At 43.0% G+C, this 23,018-nt stretch overlaps 1 protein-coding gene across 2 annotated transcripts; it reads left to right on the top strand.

Moving 5' to 3' along the window:
• The first annotated feature begins 6,416 nt into the window (after window positions 1-6,416).
• Window positions 6,417-15,335, top strand: b3galt2 (UDP-Gal:betaGlcNAc beta 1,3-galactosyltransferase, polypeptide 2). 2 transcript variants are annotated; one of them, XM_048253157.1, is made up of 2 exons: window positions 6,417-9,060; window positions 12,799-15,335. In XM_048253157.1, the coding sequence occupies exon 2, from the start codon at window positions 13,243-13,245 to the stop codon at window positions 14,569-14,571; it is 1,329 nt and encodes a 442-aa protein (XP_048109114.1). In that variant the 5' UTR covers window positions 6,417-9,060; window positions 12,799-13,242; the 3' UTR covers window positions 14,572-15,335. The 2 variants fall into 2 exon arrangements, with proteins under 2 accessions (XP_048109114.1, XP_048109115.1); XM_048253158.1 differs by lacking the exon at window positions 6,417-9,060 and adding an exon at window positions 10,035-10,541.
• Window positions 15,336-23,018: the final 7,683 nt, after the last annotated feature.

Below are 23,018 nucleotides of genomic sequence, written 5' to 3'. Positions count from 1 at the left end.
TTGGAAAAGATACATGGGGCTAATCCCATATGTCAAAAATGAAATATGATTTTGTTTCCTAAAAGAGTGAGATGTCCGTGTAAGACTACATGACGAAATAATTTGGTGAACAAATTTGAAGAACAAAGAAACAGCACAAAGACACAGAGAAAATAACAACATATTGTGTGCCAATACCCTGATGACATTACTCTGAGGTACTAAAAAAGAGAGTTCCCTTTGAACTTTTCCCCATTTGATGTTTGCAATTATGGACGTGTGTGTCAATCTGTTCAGTAGAATAATGTCTTGCATTTTTGTGACTGGTACAGTCATTTATGGTCACACAGTGTTGCATCATGAATTGTACAAGGGGCTCTGCCCTTGGCAATAATTATGTTTTTAGAGGAGCTTTAACTAATCTCCAATAGGCACAGTGGTACAGTGCCATGTACACATATATTTTTTAATCCCTGTGTATTTTTTTAGTTGATGTAGAAAAGGTAATTGGCAAGTCAATAAATCCAAATTCAGGGATTCAAGAGTTTATGCCACAGCCTTTTTAGCACTGTGCATTAGATTTAATCCTTCACTGGCAAAAAAAACCCCAAAAACAATTAAATAAATAAAAATATATACGAAATTCCATTTGCCAGTGGAACACTTAGCGAGATGAAAAAAAATACTGCCTTCCTAACAGGCTGGTTGCCGGTTCGCTTGTATTAATGTCTTTGTAGATTACACACAGGGAGGGGGGTGGGGATGGGGGTCACTGCCGGAAGCAGGTAGTACAAGGCACTCTGAGTCTCACCCCCACTTGCCTAACAGCTGGGTTTACAACGCGCCACTAGCGCCAGTGATTTAAAAGACTGCCCATGTTTTGTCAGAGACCTTTTTTTCCAAATGGCTGACAAGCCATAAGGGGCATCTGTTTATTTGCTAGTTAGTGGGACTAATAGCAAACAATAACAACCAGAGCAGAGTCCTGGCTCCTTGGCTAGGTGAATACTTGCGATAGGAAGGATGCGCAGTAAAGGGAAAGACAGAGGGGGGTAAAAAAAAGAGGCCACCCTTCTCTGTGTTTGCCAGGGGCCTTGTGTTTTTGAGTGAGGCTATTGAAGCGTTTCAACCAAAGCGAACAGGAATAACTAATTGTATATTTCAATTGCAAAAGCGCTCCCACTGGGGACTTTTGAAGGACTGCGTGAAACGGGATTTGCGTGTCTTTTCCCAGGGGAAGCCAATACATCTGCATGCCAAACACCCTCCTCGCTCGAGTCGACAAGGGAAAAAAAAAGAAAAACAAAAAAAACACAAACAATCAAATGGCAGCCATTATATTCCTCTTACAAAATGCCTTGCTGGGGTTGATTAGAGCCTCTGTCACTGCAGCAACCTGTGAAGGCAACATAACCTCTCTCAGGGAGAGAGAGAGAGAGAGGGGGAAAAAACGTGTCAAAATGTCACTGTTGTTTTACACATGCAATCCATTTTGCAATGCCGGATTTCTCCATTTTAGCATTGGTTCGGCTTGCCTAGTGTTTAAATTCTTGGGACATGCTTGAGAGGCATCTGCCCATGTCCGTCCTTTCTGTTCAAAGATGCAATGCAATTCAAGTCTTTGATAAATGGCTGCATGAGAACAGTCGTCCCACTTTTCTCTCGCTCCGTAGATCTGTCACTTGTCTTTTGATTGGCAGCTGTGGATGGCTGCACAGGTTGTGTGGGAGGCCTTTTTTTAAATTAAGGGCCCTGATTAAAGATGTTGCAGCTGGAAAAATAATCAAACATCTCGACGGCAGAAATCCACAAATGAAGAAGCATGCTGACTTGTTCCCCCTTAACACTTTTTACAGTTTCTTTTTTTCCTCTCCAAACTCCCAGAGCTACTCTAGAATTCCTACTGAGATTCTGAACTTCAAAGCCATTGGAAATTGATTAATGTATTCTCTTTGAGGGTTTCCATTAAATGGACAATTTTCCCCACATCTGTATTTAGATACATGGTAGAACACCACTGAGGTCCACATATGAATTAATGCTCTTTGAAAGTGTTTTTTCTCTTAGATACAGGTGGTAAAGTATACATGCACCAGCAATAACAACAGCAACAACAATGGCAGCATTGTTACAACCAATCAGTAGGCCAATCAAGAACACTATTCAGTGATGCAGCATGTAGACAACTTCTTGCTGCCTATTCCTGTTATTGACCATCTGACTTAGAACAGCCATCAATGGTTGTGATCATAACCGCCACATTAACTAGAAGCTGCAATGCATGTAAAGACATGCAATGATCATTCTGAAACTGTGAAATTCTCTAATTAGTTATTTACCCATAAGGTGTTGACCTATTGGGCTCAGATGTTCACATTAGGGTTTAATAAGGCTGTTTTAATTGCCCTCAAAATCTCAAATGTTCGTATTAACATTTATAGTAAGTATGCTTCAGTCTTTGCGATTGACTACCATAACAAATGATGTGAAGGATCATAGACTGTTGGTCTTTATCTATTGCTGCATTTGTCACAGTTGTAAAGATATCAAACAGCCATCTGACATTTGGGTCTTTTTGTGTGTTTGTGAGCAAACAGACTCAAAGTCTTGCAGTCATCATTCATCTCATTTGTGATGCTAAAAGCCTCAAGTGACTATACAATCTGCATCATGGCAAAGGCAAGCTTTCTGCACATGTACATGAGCCACCTTAAATAAACTCATTTAACAAAGGTTACATTAAAATTTTTGCTGCGTTTTTATAGTTGTTTTCATTTTCATTTCAGTACATGTTCAGGCTTTCAATGTTTTACATACACACACACACAAAAAGCATTTCATTGAAGTACAGGTAGTTCATGTCTGCTTTTTGTTCTCAAAAACATGTCCCTAGCAAGCCCAGACAAGTGCTTTTTTTAATCTCTATACCATATTATGATTAACTAGCTCAGCCCCTTTTTCCTAGCTGGCTGTGTTCGTGCAAGCTGGTTAGTGGTAAGTAACTCTTTTAATTATCCAACTATTGCTTTGCATCTGTCTAAACATACATCCTAGACGTTAATTTATGTAAACTTAACTTGTTAATTTAAAGGGGCTATGAGTAGAATTCTGTAGGATTCTGTAAGAGTGTCTTGAATGCACCATCACATTTAGTACAGCGCCAGACGGTACAAAATGGAACAAGAGAGATGGCCAGGTGTTGGCTGGTTTGCATACTAATTTAAGTGGATATCTGGCACTTTTGACATTTCCTTACATTCCTGTTGTTATTCTGTATACAGTATATTTTGTAGTTCTTAAACTATCAAACTCTACAGATAGATACTTTATTGCCACACAACAATGTTGGTGGTAATTGTTGTTACAGAAAGAGGTAGCTCAAGAGTCTGATTGCTAAACGGAAGAAGCTATTTTTGAAATGTGTGGTTTCAGTTGGCATGGACCTGTAGCTTCTTCCAGACACATAGCAACTTTGAATCTTTCAAATGAACATATCTTTGGCTATTTGTTGTAATCTGTTAGTTCACCAGTTTGGACATTATATTTCTCTGTTGATTTCAGTTAAGGCCATCCCACTTGAAATATGCAAAATAACTCAAGTGTTTAAGACTCTACAAGTTGAAGATTTGTTACTTTACGTTGCATTCTGCTTCTTGGTGCATTGCTCTGTCCCCAGTAGATTAGCCATTAGTATGTCTATATCTGGCGACAGCTGACTGAACGCAGACTCCCCCATCTCCTCCGTAGTCTTTAGTTCATCCGTAAGGCACCACATTATGCCTCACCTTTTGCTGAAGTACTTCTAGAACCAAAAAATCAAGAACATTTTTGCAGAATTTAATTGGGTTTCCATAATAAAACAATTTAATTAGGATTAGTGATGTCTTTATTATTGTACTGAAATGAACATAATAATCAGAATGCTATAATTATACGTTCTCTGGTGGGAATGAAATTAGTTTGGATTTGGGATATATTTTGTGGGTGTGTAAATCCCATTCTCAATTGGCTATAATTAAACACCACGTTATAGACTGGGGATGTACTATCTTGTGTTATTGCAAATACTATGTTGTAATATCAGTATGAATGTATTACATGACTTTGTGTGGCCGTATAAGATTACTGGCTGGCTCTGTGTTTGTGATATTGAGACAATAATTTTAATAGCAAACACTGAAGCTGTCGGTGGTGCTAACTGTCAAACTCTTTATCTCACCCACACTCCTATAACTGTGGACAAGCTTCTATGATTAGGTTATCGTTCCAATTTGCATCACACCCCAAATGCATGTGTTCCACAGCATGCTGTAGGCTACCAAAGTTCATTTAATTATTATAGTGGGGAAGCAGGTGTGAGCATATTCATTCATTCATTCATTCATTCAGTCCTCTTTTCTTTTGACCATTTACTGTAGGTGAGTTTTAGGAGAAGACCATTTAGGTGAGTTATATCAGCCAGCCTGCTTCTTCTGTTGCATTGCTTCTGTTTTCACTCTCATGAATGTTTAATTGTTTCCAGCAACGCATCATCGTGTATTTGGGCCATCTTTGTCTGTAGTACTTTGCCTGAAAGACAGAGATACAAAATAGTATCCACCTTAGTGGATTTTTTCCCCACAAATCAAATAGCTGTGTTCTTCTGCCTGTCATCACTGTTTATTTGTTTCAGTTCCACTGGGCGCATTATCCCTGGAAACCGGTGGGAGGGATAAATCACACCAATATGAGACATACAGTACTGTAGCTCGCTTTCTCGAGGCGAATGGGAGACAGGCAGCCAGCATAAGCGTCTGTGTTTGCGTGTCTTAGAGGCAGGGACCATGGTGAGCCAAGAGTGCTCGCAAAGCATGTGTGCCTTTACATCTCTTCTATTCGCTATACGCCACTGGACGCATTTCCAAGGCCTCCGGGTCAGGTGTGCAAGGGTGTACACGCAAACATATGGTGCAGGCTGACGAAACACTGAATAACTATTCATAGGTTATTCAGTCGCGGTATAAAAAGCGTTGGGGAAAACTCAGCCATGTCGACAAGACTGTGTGCAATTCAGGAATGTTCCATCAGAGGGGAGACTAACTGAATCCTGCTTATTGATTAGCACTCCAGGTTGTCATCTTGATTCATTTACAGCTTCCTCTCGCTTTGATTCCATGGGAGTGGCTTCCTTTTGTTTCCACCAGGAATAGCTGGTGTCTGTCTCACTGATGTGTTATATATCTGCATATAGCACAAATCATACACATCTGCTCATTTATGGGTGTAGCATGCTGTTGCTATGCTTTAGCTGTATCAGACCAACAGTCAGGACCTTCCCTTGTATGCTCCATCTGCAATAGACTTTTTTACTGCTGTTCTTTGCATAGTTAATAGGTCATCATCTATCTTTAGATGTCAAATAAAACAAAAGACTCATTTTGAATCTCAAAATTTTGGGCCATTGATTTACATGGATATCTACATAAATACAGAATATCTGGTGCCTTAATGTGTGGCTCCTGTAAATTTCAAGTTCATTTACTTAGTATGCCTACTGTAGTTGAAATGGAGATAAAAAAATGTGTTATGTTGAAATTATGTCATTGAGAAATATGATTAGCTCTCATAAGCACTTTGCTGAGCATGATATAATTAACTTGTCATAATGATTGGAAATGAATATTGATAATCATGACTAGTCTGCAATGACAAATCTCCCACAAAACATAATTCATCTTAACACTCTGGAAAAGGGAGATGCTAATGGCTGCACACATAAAGTACAGAAGTCTGCATGCTGTCTCAGGTTGCTACTCTTCATAGTAGAAAACGACATTGCACATCACTGTACAGTGTTCCCTTCTCCTAAGATTATAAGCAGGGATGGATTACTGCACGGGCCTACCGGGCCCAGGCCCAGGGGCCCAAGGGGTCAGGGGGCCCTGAAGCCCAAGCCATTGCATGGAATCATTGCCTCAATATCAACAAATCAGGATGTAGGCTATGAATCTGATTGAATTTAGTATGGGCCATCCCCAAAATGCACCAAAATACAGGAAATCACATTAAACAAATTAAAAATGTTCTGGCGGAGGACCCCCAAACCCCCCCTCCCACATATGCGACAATTAGTGGGGGGCCCTTAATACATCTGGGCCCAGGGGCCCGAAGGTTCATAATCCGCCCATGATTATAAGGCACAGTCCCAAGATATATGGCAACACTCTCCTGATGGTTTCTTCAGTCTGTGACCTGATATGATTTATGAATAAGTACATTTAATCGTATAACAGTACAGAGAACAAAATGTCTGCTTTGAGAATTGTGCTGGTTTCTGGATGCCTTCCTCTGAGTTGCTGACATTAAAAGGCTCAGGCTTTGAAGAGGGGTGATGAAGAGTTAATGATACAGTCTCAGGTCACAGGGTTTTTCACTGACATTCATAGACCTTCAGCGATTGAACAATTTTTTCAACACATTTCTGCCACTGACCCCCCCACCCCACAACCTACCCCTGTTCACCACATCTCTCCCTCTCCCCGCTGAAATTTTACAATTTGCTAGTGCTCCTCTACCATGGACCACCCTCTCCCTCACCAGAAAGAAAAAGACAGAATATCACAAATTCTCAACACTTTCCTGCTATTTGGGTCCTGGATTTTCTCACAGACTATCATGATTTTACCGGCCTGCTCTCGAGCTCTTCGGTAATGCTTGGAGCCATGCCGATTGCAGTGTGGGAGATGGAGATGACGGAGGGTTTGTGCAGAGAGCTTGACATGCAGACTCCCTAATGCTGTTTCAACAGAGCACTTTGGAAATGCACTGGTTCACAGGGACAGCAAGGTTACATGCCAAGAGAGAAACCCTTGCATAATCTTGCAGCTCAAAGCAACTGTAATTTCCCCAAGGAGAAGTACACTTTGTTTCTCTATCTTTCATCTAGCCCACGGACTCTTAGACACCTTGGTTAGATTGGTGATTTCCATGGCTACAGTTCAAACGAAGGAAGGAAATTTGTCCTGGCTTTAGATGATATAACATTTCTGTGTTATTCATTCTCTCGGTTTCATTCTCTCACCTGCTGTATGAGTGTGTGTGTGTGTGTATGTATTTGTGTGTGCGTGTGTGTGTATGTGTGTGTGGTTCTTCAGTGCGCAAACAATTAATGATGACAATTTGTATTTCGATACGCATCTCTTCCCAGAGCAAGCCAAGCCAGACGTTTAGGAAGTCGTATCTTTAATAGATGTCACCCGATATTAATGTGCAGACACCGATTCTAACCTGGCAGCCAGAGGGGAATCAATCACCCCCCCTGAATGTTACTCTCCTCTGACAAATATGCTGGTGCCTGCCAGATAGCCGAGCTAATGGCCTCCAAAGTATTTCTGTCAACGGGAGACCCGCCATTAATTATTCAATCTCCTGAGCTTCCGAACTGCTGTGATATCTTACAATATTTACAATGTGCCTACGCCTTGGAGACGCGGCTAGTCGCGCAATGTGCAACCGAACCCCCACAACTGGAACTGGCTGGGGCTTTTTCACAGGGGTGTCCATTTTCATACACTGACCTTGCATGTCACACCGGTTTGGAATCTTGAGAGCGGTGTATTGGGGTCAGCCCACAGAGATTTCCAGAACACCTACAAGTGACTCTTGGCTTGTTCTCCTTGTTTATCATTAGTCCAAACTGATTTGGCTTTACAGTGAGCAAGGTGTATGTCAGTAATATGGGTCATTATTTATTTATTTCCTTTTTTTTTTCGATTTTCGTGACAAGGTGAAATACTCTATCTCTAATTACAAGAAACTTAACACCACTGATACTCCAGCACCCTCTCTATATTTTATAACAGACAAAAGCATCAGCATTACAAGCTTATAAAACCCCTATATTTAGTTCTGCAGGTCTTTTCATTTTTTGACAGCAATTCTTTGTCACAATAAAATAAACATGTTTTTATTTTATGTTATTTTCCACAAATACTTGAGACAATATGCCCAATAGATGATCAGGGCAGACTTCTTTCATCTGACCACATGTGCTACCTCTCTCTCTCTCTCTCTCTCCTTCTTCTTCTCTCTCTGTCTCTCCCTCTCTCTTTCTCCTAATCTCTTCCACACTTCTGTCCCTGCCTCTCTTCCCCCGCTTGCATTATGCGACCATCGAGTTAAATTCCTTTTCTCTTTTTTCCCTCTTTCCTGCACAGAGAGGGGTTGGGGGTGGGAGTGAATCTAAATGGGTCACGTGGGATCCCCTGCTAAGTAGGCTGTGACGTCGGCTCCCCCAGTCACTAGAGCCGGAGTCTGTCAGCAGCTGGTTTTTTCCCAGCCCCTCTCCCACCAGAGGAGAGAGAAGAGGAGGGAGAAGGAAGCCCTTCCCTTTGGCCAGCCCCGAACCAAAACAGAGGAGCTGTTTTCCTTTGTGCCACAGTCAAGCTGTTTTGTTTTTATTCTGTTTCCTTTTTTGTTTCTTCCTTTTAGCTGGGAGGAAAAAAGGGACTAGGCAATACAACCATCTTTAACATCAGTGCTGAGGCTGCTTTTGCCTGCTGCTAGTTCTGCTGACTGCCTTGCTTGTCTGTCTGGAGAGAGATTAATATCAGATGCGCACCGCACACACACTGGGGAGAGGGGCAGAGAGAGAAAGGAAGGATGCTGAAGTTTTTTCCCCCTCATTTTCTGCACTTATTTTTACCCTTATCGTTTTCCTTCTGGGAAAGACGGAGCGAGATAGGGAGGGATTGACCATGCTGGCCGAGACGGAGTAGAAGTAGAAGAAGTGCGAGCTCATAGGCAACCAGGAGGCAATCAAAGCAAGCAAGCGAGTGCACAGGAAATGATCGCCCCGGATAGAGTGTAGCAGATGGACGAGCTTGTATGCCAAGACTGATGCATGCAGGATCAAGCCGCTGCTGATGTGTGCTGATGATTAGGGGAAAGGAGCACATTATCCCAGATTAATCTTTTTTCATTTCCAGCGGTAGTGGAAGAGAGGAGGAGGAGAAGAGGGAGGGGGTTGGGGAGATGGCGTGCGGACTGTGTCGACAGACGGCTCCAACATCAGATCACTTTGACTGCTTGCCACGAATGGAGGTAGGTTTCTTCTTAGCTCTCTTTCCTTCATTTGTTCCTTGCCTTCATGCTTTTCAGTTTCTACTGTGTGTTTTGGAGATTCCCCTGTATCCTCCCACCCCCCTCCCAAAAAGAAAGGGGGGAAAAAATAACACCAAGTACTGCAAATTGTACCAGTATGGCAAGGAAGACCAGATCAATCCACTTCAATTAGCGTTGTCACCCATCATGTCCGTCTCTCTTGGCTTATTCACTCCTCCGCTTCTGCTGTGGTAGATCAGTTGTTTTCGTCAGCTGCTTAGAGTTCACCCTCCAAAGCACACACAGGAAGTGACAGGGGGAAGGGAGTCTTATTAAAAGAGAAGTTAGTTTGAAGTGTGTTGGCCACTGCAAAGTAACATGGGAGCAGCACTGTCCAAAACCAGGGAAAAATATCAATCAAGCCCCAAATCCACTGTACCTAATCTGGAGCTCTTATCTCAAACCCTTATGCAACGTGATGAGGGCATGTATTAGTGAGGCTGTGTGGCGTGTGAATGTTCCAGGCATACAGTAAATAAAACAAATCCCATCCCTGGCTGAAAAGCTCATGTCAGAGGCTCTGATGACTTGCCCTACTTCCGCCTGGCCCTCGGGCAATGAAAAATGGAGACACCTCGGCCAGCCTTGTGACATTAGTCGACTGCGAGTCTCAGCACGGCTCCCCGAGAGATCATGCGGTTCGTGGCAAAGGGGGGAGATGGATGAGTGTGTAGTTTGTGAGTGCGTCACATTCTACTTTCATTTCCACAAATCTTCCATGAAAGCTGACCAAATAAGTTAAACAAAACCTGGCAAAATAAGTTAATACATTACCAAGACAGTGTTAGCACGCCTCTACCGCATATCCCTGTGTGTACAAAGAAATAATCCTGTTAGAAACTGAAATTCCTATGTTCATATAATGCACCATGCTATATGTGACCCTAGACTCAACAGGCTATACATCTATATAGGTTCACACCATCAAACACATGGAGAACTTCACCGTTCATCACCCAATGTTCTGAGTCCAGAATAAACAGGGTGGTCAGTGAAGCTCTCTCTGTGTAGTGAAGCTAGTGAAGCTCCTGTCTGCATTATACTCCCCTGACCAGCTTGACATCTGAAAGTGCTGATGACATATGTACATATGTCCCTCCTCTAAGAACAGCTGAAGCAAAATAATCAGTTTGCAACAGCGGTTTCAAAATAGAATTTCCTAGTTTTGATCTCTCAGTCACATCTTAGAGGCACTGCCACTGTGTAATGGAATATTCAGCTCCTCGGGCACACATTGAAGAATGGGCTCTGTAGTAAGGCCATGTCGGTGTGCTCTCACTCATTGGCGCTGAGAGAGCAGGGGAGCTTGGTGTGTAGCTGTGCTCGAAATCGGCAGCTTGTTTGGGGGGAAGAGTGAGTCCTCGCGAAAGGTTGAGCTACAAAAACCCTGTGCCTGCTACAGATGAGTACATTAGTTGTCGGTAAACCATTCTAATCCTATTTACATCTCATCCTGTCTCTGTCTAAGATGTCAACATTGTGAATTTCTTAGTTAGTCTTCTAGTCAGGACCCAAAAGACCCAGGCTATTTTGTATTTCTCATGGGTTTCATTTTTAAATACAAGCTATATAAGCATACAGGGTTATACCACTTGCATAGATGATAAATGTTGTAGTAATGATACAAATAAAACAGTAGCTAAATAATGTGGATCAAAGACATTACATTAATGAGAATAAGTCTATGACTCCTGGGTGCACAAATTCACTCTCTCTACATGTCAATTACAAAGTAGTCTTCAGGATGTGTTTAACTGCATGACAACAAGGAAGTATCGAGGAAAAATCACTTCTATTTTCATATTTTCTATTTTTTTTTTCTGAATAGATATTGTTTTATTTATTTTTTTCAAAATTAATGTCAGTAGCATAGTCCCACACCAAAGGGCCTGGTTTTCTGCATTGTGCATCCGTGTCACATTTATTGTGACTCCAGGTGTTTCGCTTGCATATGTCTAATGATATCATGTAGCTTCTCTAATTATTGACCGCTGTGGCATCTCCCTGTCTCTTAATTAGACTAACTATTAAATTGATCCTGGAGGAACAGACACTGATGCGTGTAGCAGGAGATGGCTAAATGGAGGGGAAATGCATTTGATTGAGAAATATAATCAGATTTTCATGCATGCCACAACGGATGTATGTTACCATTTGCAGATATTTTAGACAATAGTAAATTGTAGGGAAGGAGGGAGAGAGGTGTGGGGGTGGGATGGTTTGTCACATATCTGTATACATTCTCCGGGATGTCTGATAATTGGATCTTATGCCGCAGACAACAGAAATCTTTCCGGCTCAGTTCTGAAGAGTATTAACCTTTAAAGCAGAGCCAGCCACTGCTCTTTCCATTTCCCTGTAATTGCTCGTGCTGAAGAAGCACGTTCTGCTGAAAAGGTTATCACACTCTGGTCCAGTCGTCGTCATTTACTTATGAAATGAGAATTTCAGATACATTTGGATGGGAGGGGGCCAAATAGAATTGCCAGTCGCTTCAATATCCAATACTCTGTTTTTAACATTTTATATGCTGTGGAGAGAAAAAAACAACAATTAAACAAAATCTCACAGTATTTGACTAGAAGGCCAAAAAGAAAGCTACAAATCCAGATAATTGCCACAATGATTGAGGAAACAACCACAAATCTAAATTGTTAATTATGTGGCTACGCTAAAAATATGTCAGAGAAAAATGAAAAGGTACTTTCAGCAACACAGAAGCACAGTGAAACAAATAAGGGTGTGGAGTGTGTGAAAAAGAGGCACACAAGCGAGCAGTCACGGAAGGCAGGCAGGGAGTGTCTGGCTGGCTCCAAGCCTGGCCTCCTCTGTGGTTCTGTGGCGATAAGTTAAAGGTGGTAGGTGAGTGCTAGGTGAGAGCCGTTATCTCCGGATGCTGGAAGTGGATCCTGCAATGCTGCTTGCTGGACCCTGAAAATTCATTTTGATGGCTGGCGTCTCCTTGCCGGTAGCCCCGAGGTTCAGGGGGGGCTGGAGGGGGTGTGGCAAGGCAGGAGGGAGGGGAACGAATGTGTGGGTGGAAGGTAGAAACGGTTGGGGAACCATGTGGGGCGGGGGAGGGTGGAGGGTGTTGATGGCAGTTTGGCCTCCGCATCAACACTGAACGACCAGAACATCGTGTTGTGCAAACCTGCAATTTAGATTTCCGCCCAGAGCGGCCGTTGCTCACACAAGCGCTCTCTGTGTGTCCCCTTTTTTCCTCTGCACAACTCCGGCACAGCTGTCACGTTTCACACTCATTTCCTTTTAAAGATCCACACTGAAGGGTCTGTGAAAGATGATAAGCAGCGTGTGTGTGTGTGTGTGTGTGTGTGTGTGTGCACACTAATTACAAAATGCCACAAGAAAGGATGCAGGAGGGAAATTATGTACTTTCCATCAACGTGACAGAATATAGTTTCTTAAGTCGAGGCAACCGCATCCATGACATCAGTGTTAACTAGCACCTTGCTGTACATGCTGAGTGATGGGAACATCTTTAATTAGACCACTTCTTTCTTTTTTCATGGATTTAATTAAACCTCTGCTAATACAGTTTTATAGTTACGAAATATCCACATATCACACTTTGTGATCCATCTTGTGAATACGGATGACAGTTGTGTTTTTTTTCTGTGCCGACAGTCACTGCGAATGTTTCCTTCTTCTCCTCCCCAGATAACGAAGACACTCGTCTGACGGTGGAGCGCGCGCGAGAGAGAGCGAACAAGCGAGCAAGCAAGAGAGAGAGAGAGAGAGAGAGAGAGAGAGAGAGAGAGAGAGGCAGTAAGGCGGAGGGAGCCAAGGAGACAACTGTCCCTCAGAGGAAGACGCTGTTGCGTGTCCCCCCCGCAGCATGTATGCCTGCCACTCTCCACAGCATCAGCCACAGCGGCACTTCCTGGCAGTTCTCATGACCAGCGTGTCACTTCCCTCCTAGCTCCACCAGTGGCGGGGCGGGGTGGAGTGGAGCAGGGCGGCGAAAGCACTGGGGCTGAGGGAGCCCTGAGACCGACTCATCTGCCAGCAGAGATAACCCTCGGGCTGTTTTTCGCGATCGCGCATGTTTGACGCGATTGGATGTGACCGCCACGTTTTGCCACAGCGGTCCCTTAGTGCACCATGCAGTGGCGACGGCGGCAGCACTGCTGCCTGGCCAAGATGACCTGGAGCTGCAAGCGCTCGCTCTTCCGCACCCACGTGGTGGGGCTGCTGTCGCTGGCCTCGCTCTCGGCCACCGTGCTCTTCCTCAGCCAACAGGACTGGCTGCCGGGCCACGCGGGCCTCCGGGACAACCCTGTGGCCTACACGGTGCAGCAGCAGCATGCCAGCGGCTTCACGCGCCCACGCAGTGACGCCAACCTGAGCGCGCTGCGCAGCATCTGGAGGTGGGAGACGGGCTACGCCGCGCCGCCCAAGCCCCCGGCCAACCTGAGCAGCCACCCGGCCGCAGAGCCCCTGCCCTTGGCCGCAGAGCTGAGCCTAGAGGACTCGCTGAGCACCAACAGCAGCCTGCAGGGAGAGATGGGCGTGGGCGGGAGGCTGGCGGCGCAGCCGTACCGCTACATCCTCAACGAGCCGCACAAGTGCCGCGACGGCGCCGCGCCCTTCCTTGTGCTGCTGATCGCCGCAGAGCCGGGCCAGGCAGATGCCCGCAACGCCATCCGGCAGACATGGGGGAATGAGAGTGTGACGGCGGCAGCTGGCCTGGGCTTCGTGCGGCTCTTCCTGCTGGGCGTGATGGGCTCCAGTCAGTCCGAGGCACACATGCAGAGCGCCATTGAGGACGAGAGCCGGCAGTTCCACGACATTATCCAGCAGGAGTACCTGGACACTTACTATAACCTGACCATCAAGACACTAATGGGCATGAACTGGGTGGCCACGCACTGCCCACACGCCAGCTACGTGATGAAGACGGACAGTGACATGTTTGTCAACACCGAGTATCTCATCCAGAAGCTCCTCAAGCCCGACCTGCCGCCCAGGAGGATCTATTTCACCGGCTACCTGATGCGGGGCTACGCACCCAACCGCAACAAGGACAGCAAGTGGTATATGCCCTCCGAACTGTACTCCAGCGAGAGGTACCCCATCTTCTGCTCGGGAACGGGCTATGTGTTCTCGGGGGACCTGGCGGAGAAGATCTACCAGGCCTCCCTGAGCATCCGCCGGCTGCACCTGGAGGATGTGTACGTAGGGATCTGCCTGGCCAAGCTGCGTATCGACCCCACGCCACCGCCCAACGAGTTCCTCTTCAACCACTGGCGTGTGTCGTACTCCAGCTGCAAGTACAGCCATCTCATCACCTCTCACCAGTTTCATCCCAATGAACTTATCAAGTACTGGAACCACCTGCAAAGCAACAAGCACAACGCATGCGTCAACATGGCCAAGGAAAAGAATGCACGCTATCGCCACCGGAGGCTGCATTCAGATAGGTTCTTATGATAACTGGCGGCAGGGTCAGAATTGGCAGAGTTCACAAAGGTCAGAGGTCAAATACAGAATAGAAAAAAGGTGACATGTTTTTCTCCAAGCTCAGCACCCCACTGAATAGGCAACAGCACAGTGTTTTTGGTATTGTGTACAGTCGACTAAAACTATTTTTTTAATTTGAGACAGATGTTATGTATTGTGAATCTGTAACTCTTTTTAAAAGGGCAGTGTAATACATGTGCAATATTGAGCATGCACAAAAACAAAAGGAAAAAAATGTATATAACTATATAAATATATCTAAATATATCTACAATGGTGGTTTTAATCATATCAGGTGCCAACAAGGATATTTGTGGTGAGGTTGTCAATATTTTCCTGGAAATTTTAATTTGGTCTGTGCACAGTTATACCACACTGGGTCCAATTTGATTGAGTTTACTTGTTTTGGCTTACTACAAAGGAAAAGCGAAAAAGATAATTGCATGAAAAGGGGATATACCCTTCTGCAACCACTTATCGAGTGTGACATTCCAAAAGCAGGACCCAAGCAGGACCCAAGGTTGTTTCCTAAACTGCCCAGAACACACCAAATGATCGTTTACCTGAAAAACTACATGGTCAAATCGTTATTATACACAGTATTTAGACACAGAGTGTATTGTTCTATACCAATGCTGTCAGATATATTATATTGAGATTGTATTTTTCAGAGCTTTACATTTGCACTCGGGGTAGTGTGAAGTGAGAAATATTGATTAAATGTATTTCCTCCACTGTTGTTTCTGTGGTTTGCACTCATTTAAAATGGACAGGGTTTTACTGCAATGGCACAACGCAGTGTTTCAGGTGTAACAAAATGTGATGCAACACATTATCAGAGGGAGGCACACACACCATGAACAAGCAGAGAAAATGAGCCGACCATTTATGCTGAGACAGAGAAGTTCATATGCCCTTGACTTCCTGGTCGTAAAGAAAATACTGAAAATGCTTCAGGAACCGGAAAGATTGATATGACACAACAAAATTCTTCAAGCTCCATAAGCGACAGTTTATTAGTAGGCTGACAGATGTCCACACTGGTGAGAGATAGTCATCTGTGCTTCTGTGTCAGTTTACATCGTCAATATAAGAAACAGTCAAAGCAGGCAGAAGTTGCGCCATGTGTTTCCTTCTCAAAGTTTTCACCAAAAGAGGGAGGTCCTTATTCAAATTCAAATTAAAAAAAATGTCATAGGCCTGATATTTCCAATCGTAGTTTGATCCTATTTGTGAAGACTCCCTGACTGAATACAAAGAGCAAATTAATAATAATAAAAAAACTGACAGTGTATTAGGGGAGTTCACTGGAAGTTAAACACCCAGAAAAAGCGTTTAATAGACTTCTTGTGATGCCTACATGTATTCCCAATTCACTCACAAATAAATAACAGACTGTGTTGAACAGGGTCAAAGCTTACAATTACATAGCAACTCAGTACATTTGAACAAGGTAATCTAATTAACATGATGGGGCTCAGATCTGAATGGTTTATCTTTTGCTCTGATTATGAGGCTGTCAGTCACGCCTTTTAATTAGCCATATATTTGAGCTGGTGAAGTTGTAGCGATTCATGTGCTTCAACGTTTATTGAACTCATAAATTATAGGCTGCTTTGAAGAGATCCTCACACACTATCACACCCCCACGTTTGCCCTGTTTGATCTAAATGGTAAACATCAGGCAGAAGGGTTTAGTAAACATGTCGACATGACAAAAGTAAAAACTTTCATGCAAGTCGTGTCTGGGTAATTCCACAAACTTTATTCAATTGATGTCTGTATATGTGTGGGAGAGTGTGCGGACTTTCCCTGTACAACAACTTTCCCTGTCTCAAACTCAAATGAGCTGGGGGCCACTTCTGTCAACGTCATCTGATTGGAGGGCCGGCTATTTCTGAAAATGCAATGTTCTTTTTTTCAAATACCACACAAAACTGCAAACAGAAAGTGCAAGTGTTTTTATCTAGTTTTAGACACCTGTGCTAGCAACCTTAGCTTATAAATAAAATAATGATAAAATAAATATTAATACAAATTATAAAAAAACAAACAAAAAGCATAAAAGCGGGTATGTGTGTGTTTCACACCAAATAAAAAAATATTTTCCTCTCATAACTTTTCTAAACCTGGCAAACTAGGGGTCAGGGTTAAAGAAAGCAACACCATGGATTTTTATATCAAAATTTCAAAAGGTCATGGCTTGAAAGTGGTCAGAGATAAAGTCCTACTGTAAATGTAAAATCTTTGAGTATAAACAAAGGTTTATGAAGGGGGTAAATGTACCCATCACTGGATGGCAAGCACCTCAAATTATGCACCTTTCAGTAAATACTGGATGAACATATTTGAGCAGGTTTACTTTCCTTTTTTCATATTACCCACATAACAAATTAACAGGAAAACACCTAATACCAACACCTAAGATGTATATGGTTTAGTGATGTATTACTAAACCACAAGGCCTACAATAAAGTATTCTGGTCAAATTAGTTCCTATCGCTGGGTAATCTGAGTACCCAGAAGTTCGTGATAGTTCGTTTCTACTAGCCCTGCTGTCTGTACCACGTCCATTACGGACACTTTCATCACGATTACCACTGCAACCTCCAAGCTATGTTGGGCAGAGGGTCGAAATAAGCATGGTATGGTTAGTGGACACCATCGTATACACGCAAAGACGCACCTCCATTCACAGACGCACTGTGACTATCACTGTCAATAGACGATCGATCATAATCTCCAAAAGGATATTCTCCTTCAGAATCAGAATAGGTGAATAACATAGCCTACCTAAGACTTCATCACACGTGAACGTTTTTCAACATTAGGTGTAGGCCTATTTCTGCTTCAATTTGTGCAAAACTATGGCCTGCATCGCTTCCGCGTCATTACAAATGCACGTCTTTGTGTTTCTCGCGTGTAATACAAGTATTTCCTGAAAACTTTTCGCAGCGATTTTGGGTTTGAATCAAGCTCTGGATGTCTAGCACATCAGAGCAGAGTAGGCTACAAATGAGATTTGTCACCGTACTTGGATCTATCGTCTATTTTAATCAGTATCGTTGTTTGTCGCAATTAAAAATAGCCTCAAGGGCCGAATTACATTATTATTTTGACATACGTCGCGGGCCGGACGCGGGCCGGATTTGGCCCGCGGGCCGGGTGTTTGAGACCCCTGCTGTACAAGATGTGTGGACTTTGCCTGGACAAGCTGATACGCAAATTCCCTTGTACATTATAAAAACAACATACTTCAGAAACACTTTAAAAAAAGAGAAATGAATAGAAACGAAGAATTGTATGAAAAGCATTCAGCAGAGGGCCCACACAAAAAGGTATAAGAAAGTCAATTCACTGTGTGGATTGACAGAGTAATTCATTAATTCTTGCCGTAAGTATTCAGGCCCACTAAATTAACAAGAGTGCGCATGGTGACGCTGGGCAAAGGGAATATTGGACACAAGGTCTACTCCCATTCATCCCTGCCCTACGCAATCACTGAGAAAGATTAGGGGAGGAGGGGGCGACAATAGCAATTCCTCCTCCATCTGAACCAGCAGTCTGGGAAGAATTTTTCCATGAAAAAAAGAAAGACAAGTGTAGTACAAGACCGAGAAGGAAAGAGGCAAGGAGGTGTGTGTGTGTGTGTGTGTGTGTGTGTGTGTGTGTGTGTGTGTGTGTGTGTGTAGGGGGCAGGGGGGTGTGAAAAAGTGGTGGCGGAAATAAGCCCCACGTCGGAGCGAGTGATAAATGAGCAGGAAAGGAGCACTGACTGATCAGTATTGAAAACCTGTGCAGTCATAAACGTGCAAAAAGTGATGAGAAGAAGAAAGAAAAAAAAGAAACAAATTGAGATGTCCGCAGTGATGAAGTGTCCACTCCCAGCACTGGCTCAAGCCCTACAGTTCACACCTAGATGAGACCCGGAGATGAAACAGGGAACACTCAGGGGAGCCAGATAAATATCTTGACCTCAGTAAGACCTTCCAGGGACTGTGGAGTGGGCTTAAGTGTTTTTGGGACCATGTTCCTCATTGTCCTGCAGGATCAATTTGGAGTCACAGGTTTTACTTTTGGACAGACCTGCTGTAATAGTGCCGTCTGGACACCTAAACAAGCTTAATAAATAGGTGCTATTTAATTTAACATAATGAAACCTACTGACTGTGTTTTATGAATCAAAGATGTATTCACAGCACATACAGAACAGAGTATATACAGCAGACGTGGAGACTGGCTCTCCTAACAGTGTACCAGTGTGTATGCACGCATTCAGCTGCTAGAATGTCCACTCCCTTTAGGCATGAAGGAAAGGGAGGATATGCACATACCAAACCTACTGACACAGTAAGAACAACAGAGGAGCGTTGATAAAACAATACATCCCAATGGGAACACATAACACAATAATTAGCTTGCTAGGAAAGTGTTGTAGATGTATTTACCATTTTAAATGAATATGTGGAAGTTAAATTAACACCATAAAGCAAACAGAGTTAAACAACACCCTCTTAACAATGAGCATTGATTTTTTTATATATATATCTAGACTGCTGTCGCAATAGTAAGGTAAATCGTTATTCAAACAACCTAGGAAATTACCAAGAGCACACATGAAGAAACCATAGTGCATACATTCCCATTCTCTAAAGTATCATACCATTGCCAAGTGTGATCCTATCCATGGCTACTGGTCCACCAATCAGGGTGCCATTATCAGACTGCACACTAGCGGTTGGTGCATTACCACCAATTCTCTGGGGCACAAAGATAGAGCACTTTTTTCCTGTTTGAAACCAGCAGCTATTTTTATAGTGTGATCTGATAGTGACACTGTTGATTTCATTGTTGGATTCACAAGCACACAAATACACACATACACTCACATACACCCACGCAAACAAACACCCACACCAATACACAGCGACCCACCAACACACACATACACCCAATACACAGCGACCCCCCCCCACACACACACACATACACCAATACACACTGATCCACACACACAAAAACACACACACACACAGGTGGCAGCTCCTCTGAAGGAAATACTCGGAGGAGTCTCCCATTTACTTTCCATTTATGATTATGATAATAAAAACTAATAGGCTGTGACAGGCTCTCATTGGCGGCTGACATGGTGCACACACCCCTGATTTCTGTTTGCTTCCCTGGGACACGTTCCCCGCGACACCTCTTAGTGTGTGGAAATAATTTGATTTGCGTCTCATCTTGCTCCTCTGCTTTTGGAGCCATTTAGGGCCCTCACTCCCTAATTAGAGGCAAGCTATTTTGTGAAGGCATTCTATTTCCTTCGGGGGTTCATTTTGTTTTGAGTGAAAGAGGGCACACCGTGATGAACTGAGCGGGCAGATGCCACTTCTCTGTGATTTCCCCCAACCTCATTCTCCTTTTTTTGTTTTTCGTCAAGTCAGTGGTCTTTTTCAAGAAAACACTTGTGCTATTTGTCTGAGACTGTGCTTTGCTGGAGACCATGCTAATACATTGTACTGTGGATATGGTTCAGAGCACGAGGCAGTGTGGCTGACCTTTTGTCACCCATGAGAATTGAGACACATGACGAAGTCCAGGGGAGAGATATGAAATGCCACATGACAAGAGGTTAATCTTTATGGGGGGATTGACCTTCAACTCGCTGTGCATCTCTAGGTGTGTATCTGTTCAATTTTCAATGCACTTCATGTGTGTCGTGTGTGTGTCTGTGTGCATGTACAAGTGAGATATGTGTGTGTCTCATTACAAAAATACATTAATTAATGAAGATATATGAGCAGCTCATGAAATATTTATGAGAGTTGTTTAAATAGGTCACAGTATACTGCAGCATTAATAACAGCACACAGAAGTGATGATCAATAAGATACATGCAATAGCACGAGTGATAGATGAGCACAATATCACTTAGCAACTTAGCAGGCTTGAAATGGAGCATCAGTTCAGATGAAAGTGTTTCTGTGCTGTTTGCACCTCTTCCCACTGATGGCAATTTAATAAGAGAATGTCATGAATTCATTTGTGCTTGCCGAAAGTGTGTTGTCTTTTGGAGACCCTGTTACAGTTAAACTGTTCAAAAACAAAATACAGGATGTGAAACATTGAGAATGAAATCCTAACATGAAGCGACACTAGAATTAGAAACTGGAAGAAACAACTGCCATCGCCACCGAACCTCACCCATTTAGGTTGCCTGCTAGGGCACTTAACATGTCTCCTGTCATTGTCTCACTACTGTTCATTTCCCTGAAGGACGAGTAAAACTGAAACGTGTGTTAAATATAACAGCAGAGGAAACAGCACAAACAAAACTAAGAACATGCTATTTTGGCAAACACAGACAAACCCTTGATTCCAAACAACAGACATAATTACAGGCTAATTATGCAGTAATTAATCACATTACTAATTATAGCAACACTGCAAACACCAGTACACTGATTAAATTCACACATCTATTTCCTAAATAGGACATTCAAGTGTCAATGGAAAAGACCTAAGAAATGCATTATAAACTTATTGTAGGTCTATAACTTCACCTCGTTATGCATTTACTCCAACAAGAATACCAACTCTCAAAAAACACATGGCAATGTGACGGTACAGCTCAGTCAGGGCTTTCATGGTAAATGCTTATATACCCCCACAGCACATATGAGCTTTCCACTGGTGACAGCCATGACAGTTTAAAATTCAGCAATAACTGGATTGACTGTCTAATCACCTGGATTAAATGGAGTATAATGCACTTTAGATCAATTTACGGATGATTGGGAGTACATATGTTGAGTTGACATCAAAATCATGTCATTCAGATGTGTTTTGAGAAAGTTCGATTTTACCGTTTTTAGTCAAAACTCGTTAGCGTGGAAGTGAGAAGGGCATATTATTTCGCCGCTACAAAACGCTATTTTTATACCTTTTCTACAGTTCCAAACAACATTACACTTACGTGGTAGTGAGTAGAGGGTCCCTAAAGCCAAACCGAAGTATCCCGGAGGTCTTTATGGAATGGATAGAGAGAGTCGGAATGAATTTCATTAAGCCAGTACCTTTCGGGAAATGTTGCCATCTTTCCTGCCATCTTTAGGGGAAAGTCCGTGAGTCGATTGCCAAAATTCACAATTTCGTCGCCGTTTAAAAAAAAAAAAAAAAAACATATATAATACTGGACTATGTTTTTTGTTTGTTTTTTTAAACGGCGACGAAATTGGGAATTTCCAGAGCGTGTTACTCCCATACTTGGCAATCAACTCCTACAGACTTTCCCCTAAAGATGGCAGCAAAGATGGCAACATTTCCGGAAAGGTACTGGCTTGATGAAATTCATTCTGGACTCTCTATCCGTTGTTTGGAACTGTAGAAGAGGTATAAAAATAGCGTTTTGTAGCGGCGAAATAATATGCCCTTCTCACTTCCACGCTAACGAGTTTTGACTAAAACCGGTAAAATCGAACTTTCTCAAAACACATCCGAATGACATGATTTTGATGTCAACTCAACGTGTGTACTCCCAATCATCCGTAAATTGATCTAAAGTGCATTTTACTCCGGATAATTCCTTTAAAATAGCTTGATGAAATGCTAATGGACAATTTGTGTAAACATGAGCACAGACACGTACACACTTAAAGGTCTGATGACCATGTTAACCCCTGTCATGTGACATACCACATGTGTCCTGTGGACATCCCCTTGTCTTCAGCAGAAAGTCACCATCTCCATGACACACATTGGACCATAACCAGAATGCATTCGTATGGTCACAAAAGGGCACACACACAGACACTCACACACACACACCAGCCTTCCATTACAAATATCGTCAATCTAATATTAACACAATGCAGAGATAAAATTGTCTCACTTTAATAAAGCTGTATACATTTGAGCAAGCTGAAGCACCATTACGCTAATGCATGGCTAATACAACTCACATTCCACTCTATTTCTGTCTAGGTTGGAGCTGTCGAGGACAGCCCGGTTCACATTTAAATTTCTCTCATCAGAATCACATTTTAAAATTCTAATCATGGTCTTAACCCCAACTAAGTATGCCTAACCCTAATAAATATTCCTCTTAAGTCTCCAGCCTTATTAAGCAAGGGTGCATGTGTTTAGTGATAATGAGCCATCCAGTGATTGACAATACAGCTGGATGAAAAAGGGTAGAAAAATAGGGAGAATGTTACAGTGCCATTGGGGATTTGAAAGTGTAAATAAAGTGAAAAGCCTATGTAAGCTTAAGCAAGCGGACCTGAGTTTCTAAGAGTGTTTAAACTGCAAACAAGCCGTAAGATGAGGCTACCCTTGGGAGTAAGGCCGGGTGCATTCACCGACCCAAATACAGTACGCTAACAGGAAGAGAGAGGGGATTTGAGTAGCACTGTGTC

The sequence above is a fragment of the Alosa alosa genome, chromosome 9 (assembly GCF_017589495.1).
Source record: "Alosa alosa isolate M-15738 ecotype Scorff River chromosome 9, AALO_Geno_1.1, whole genome shotgun sequence".
In the NCBI taxonomy this organism is placed as follows: Eukaryota; Metazoa; Chordata; class Actinopteri; order Clupeiformes; family Clupeidae; genus Alosa; species Alosa alosa.
The sequence above is the reverse complement of the archived record's forward strand: the minus strand, read 5'-3'. Positions and strand labels throughout refer to the sequence as shown.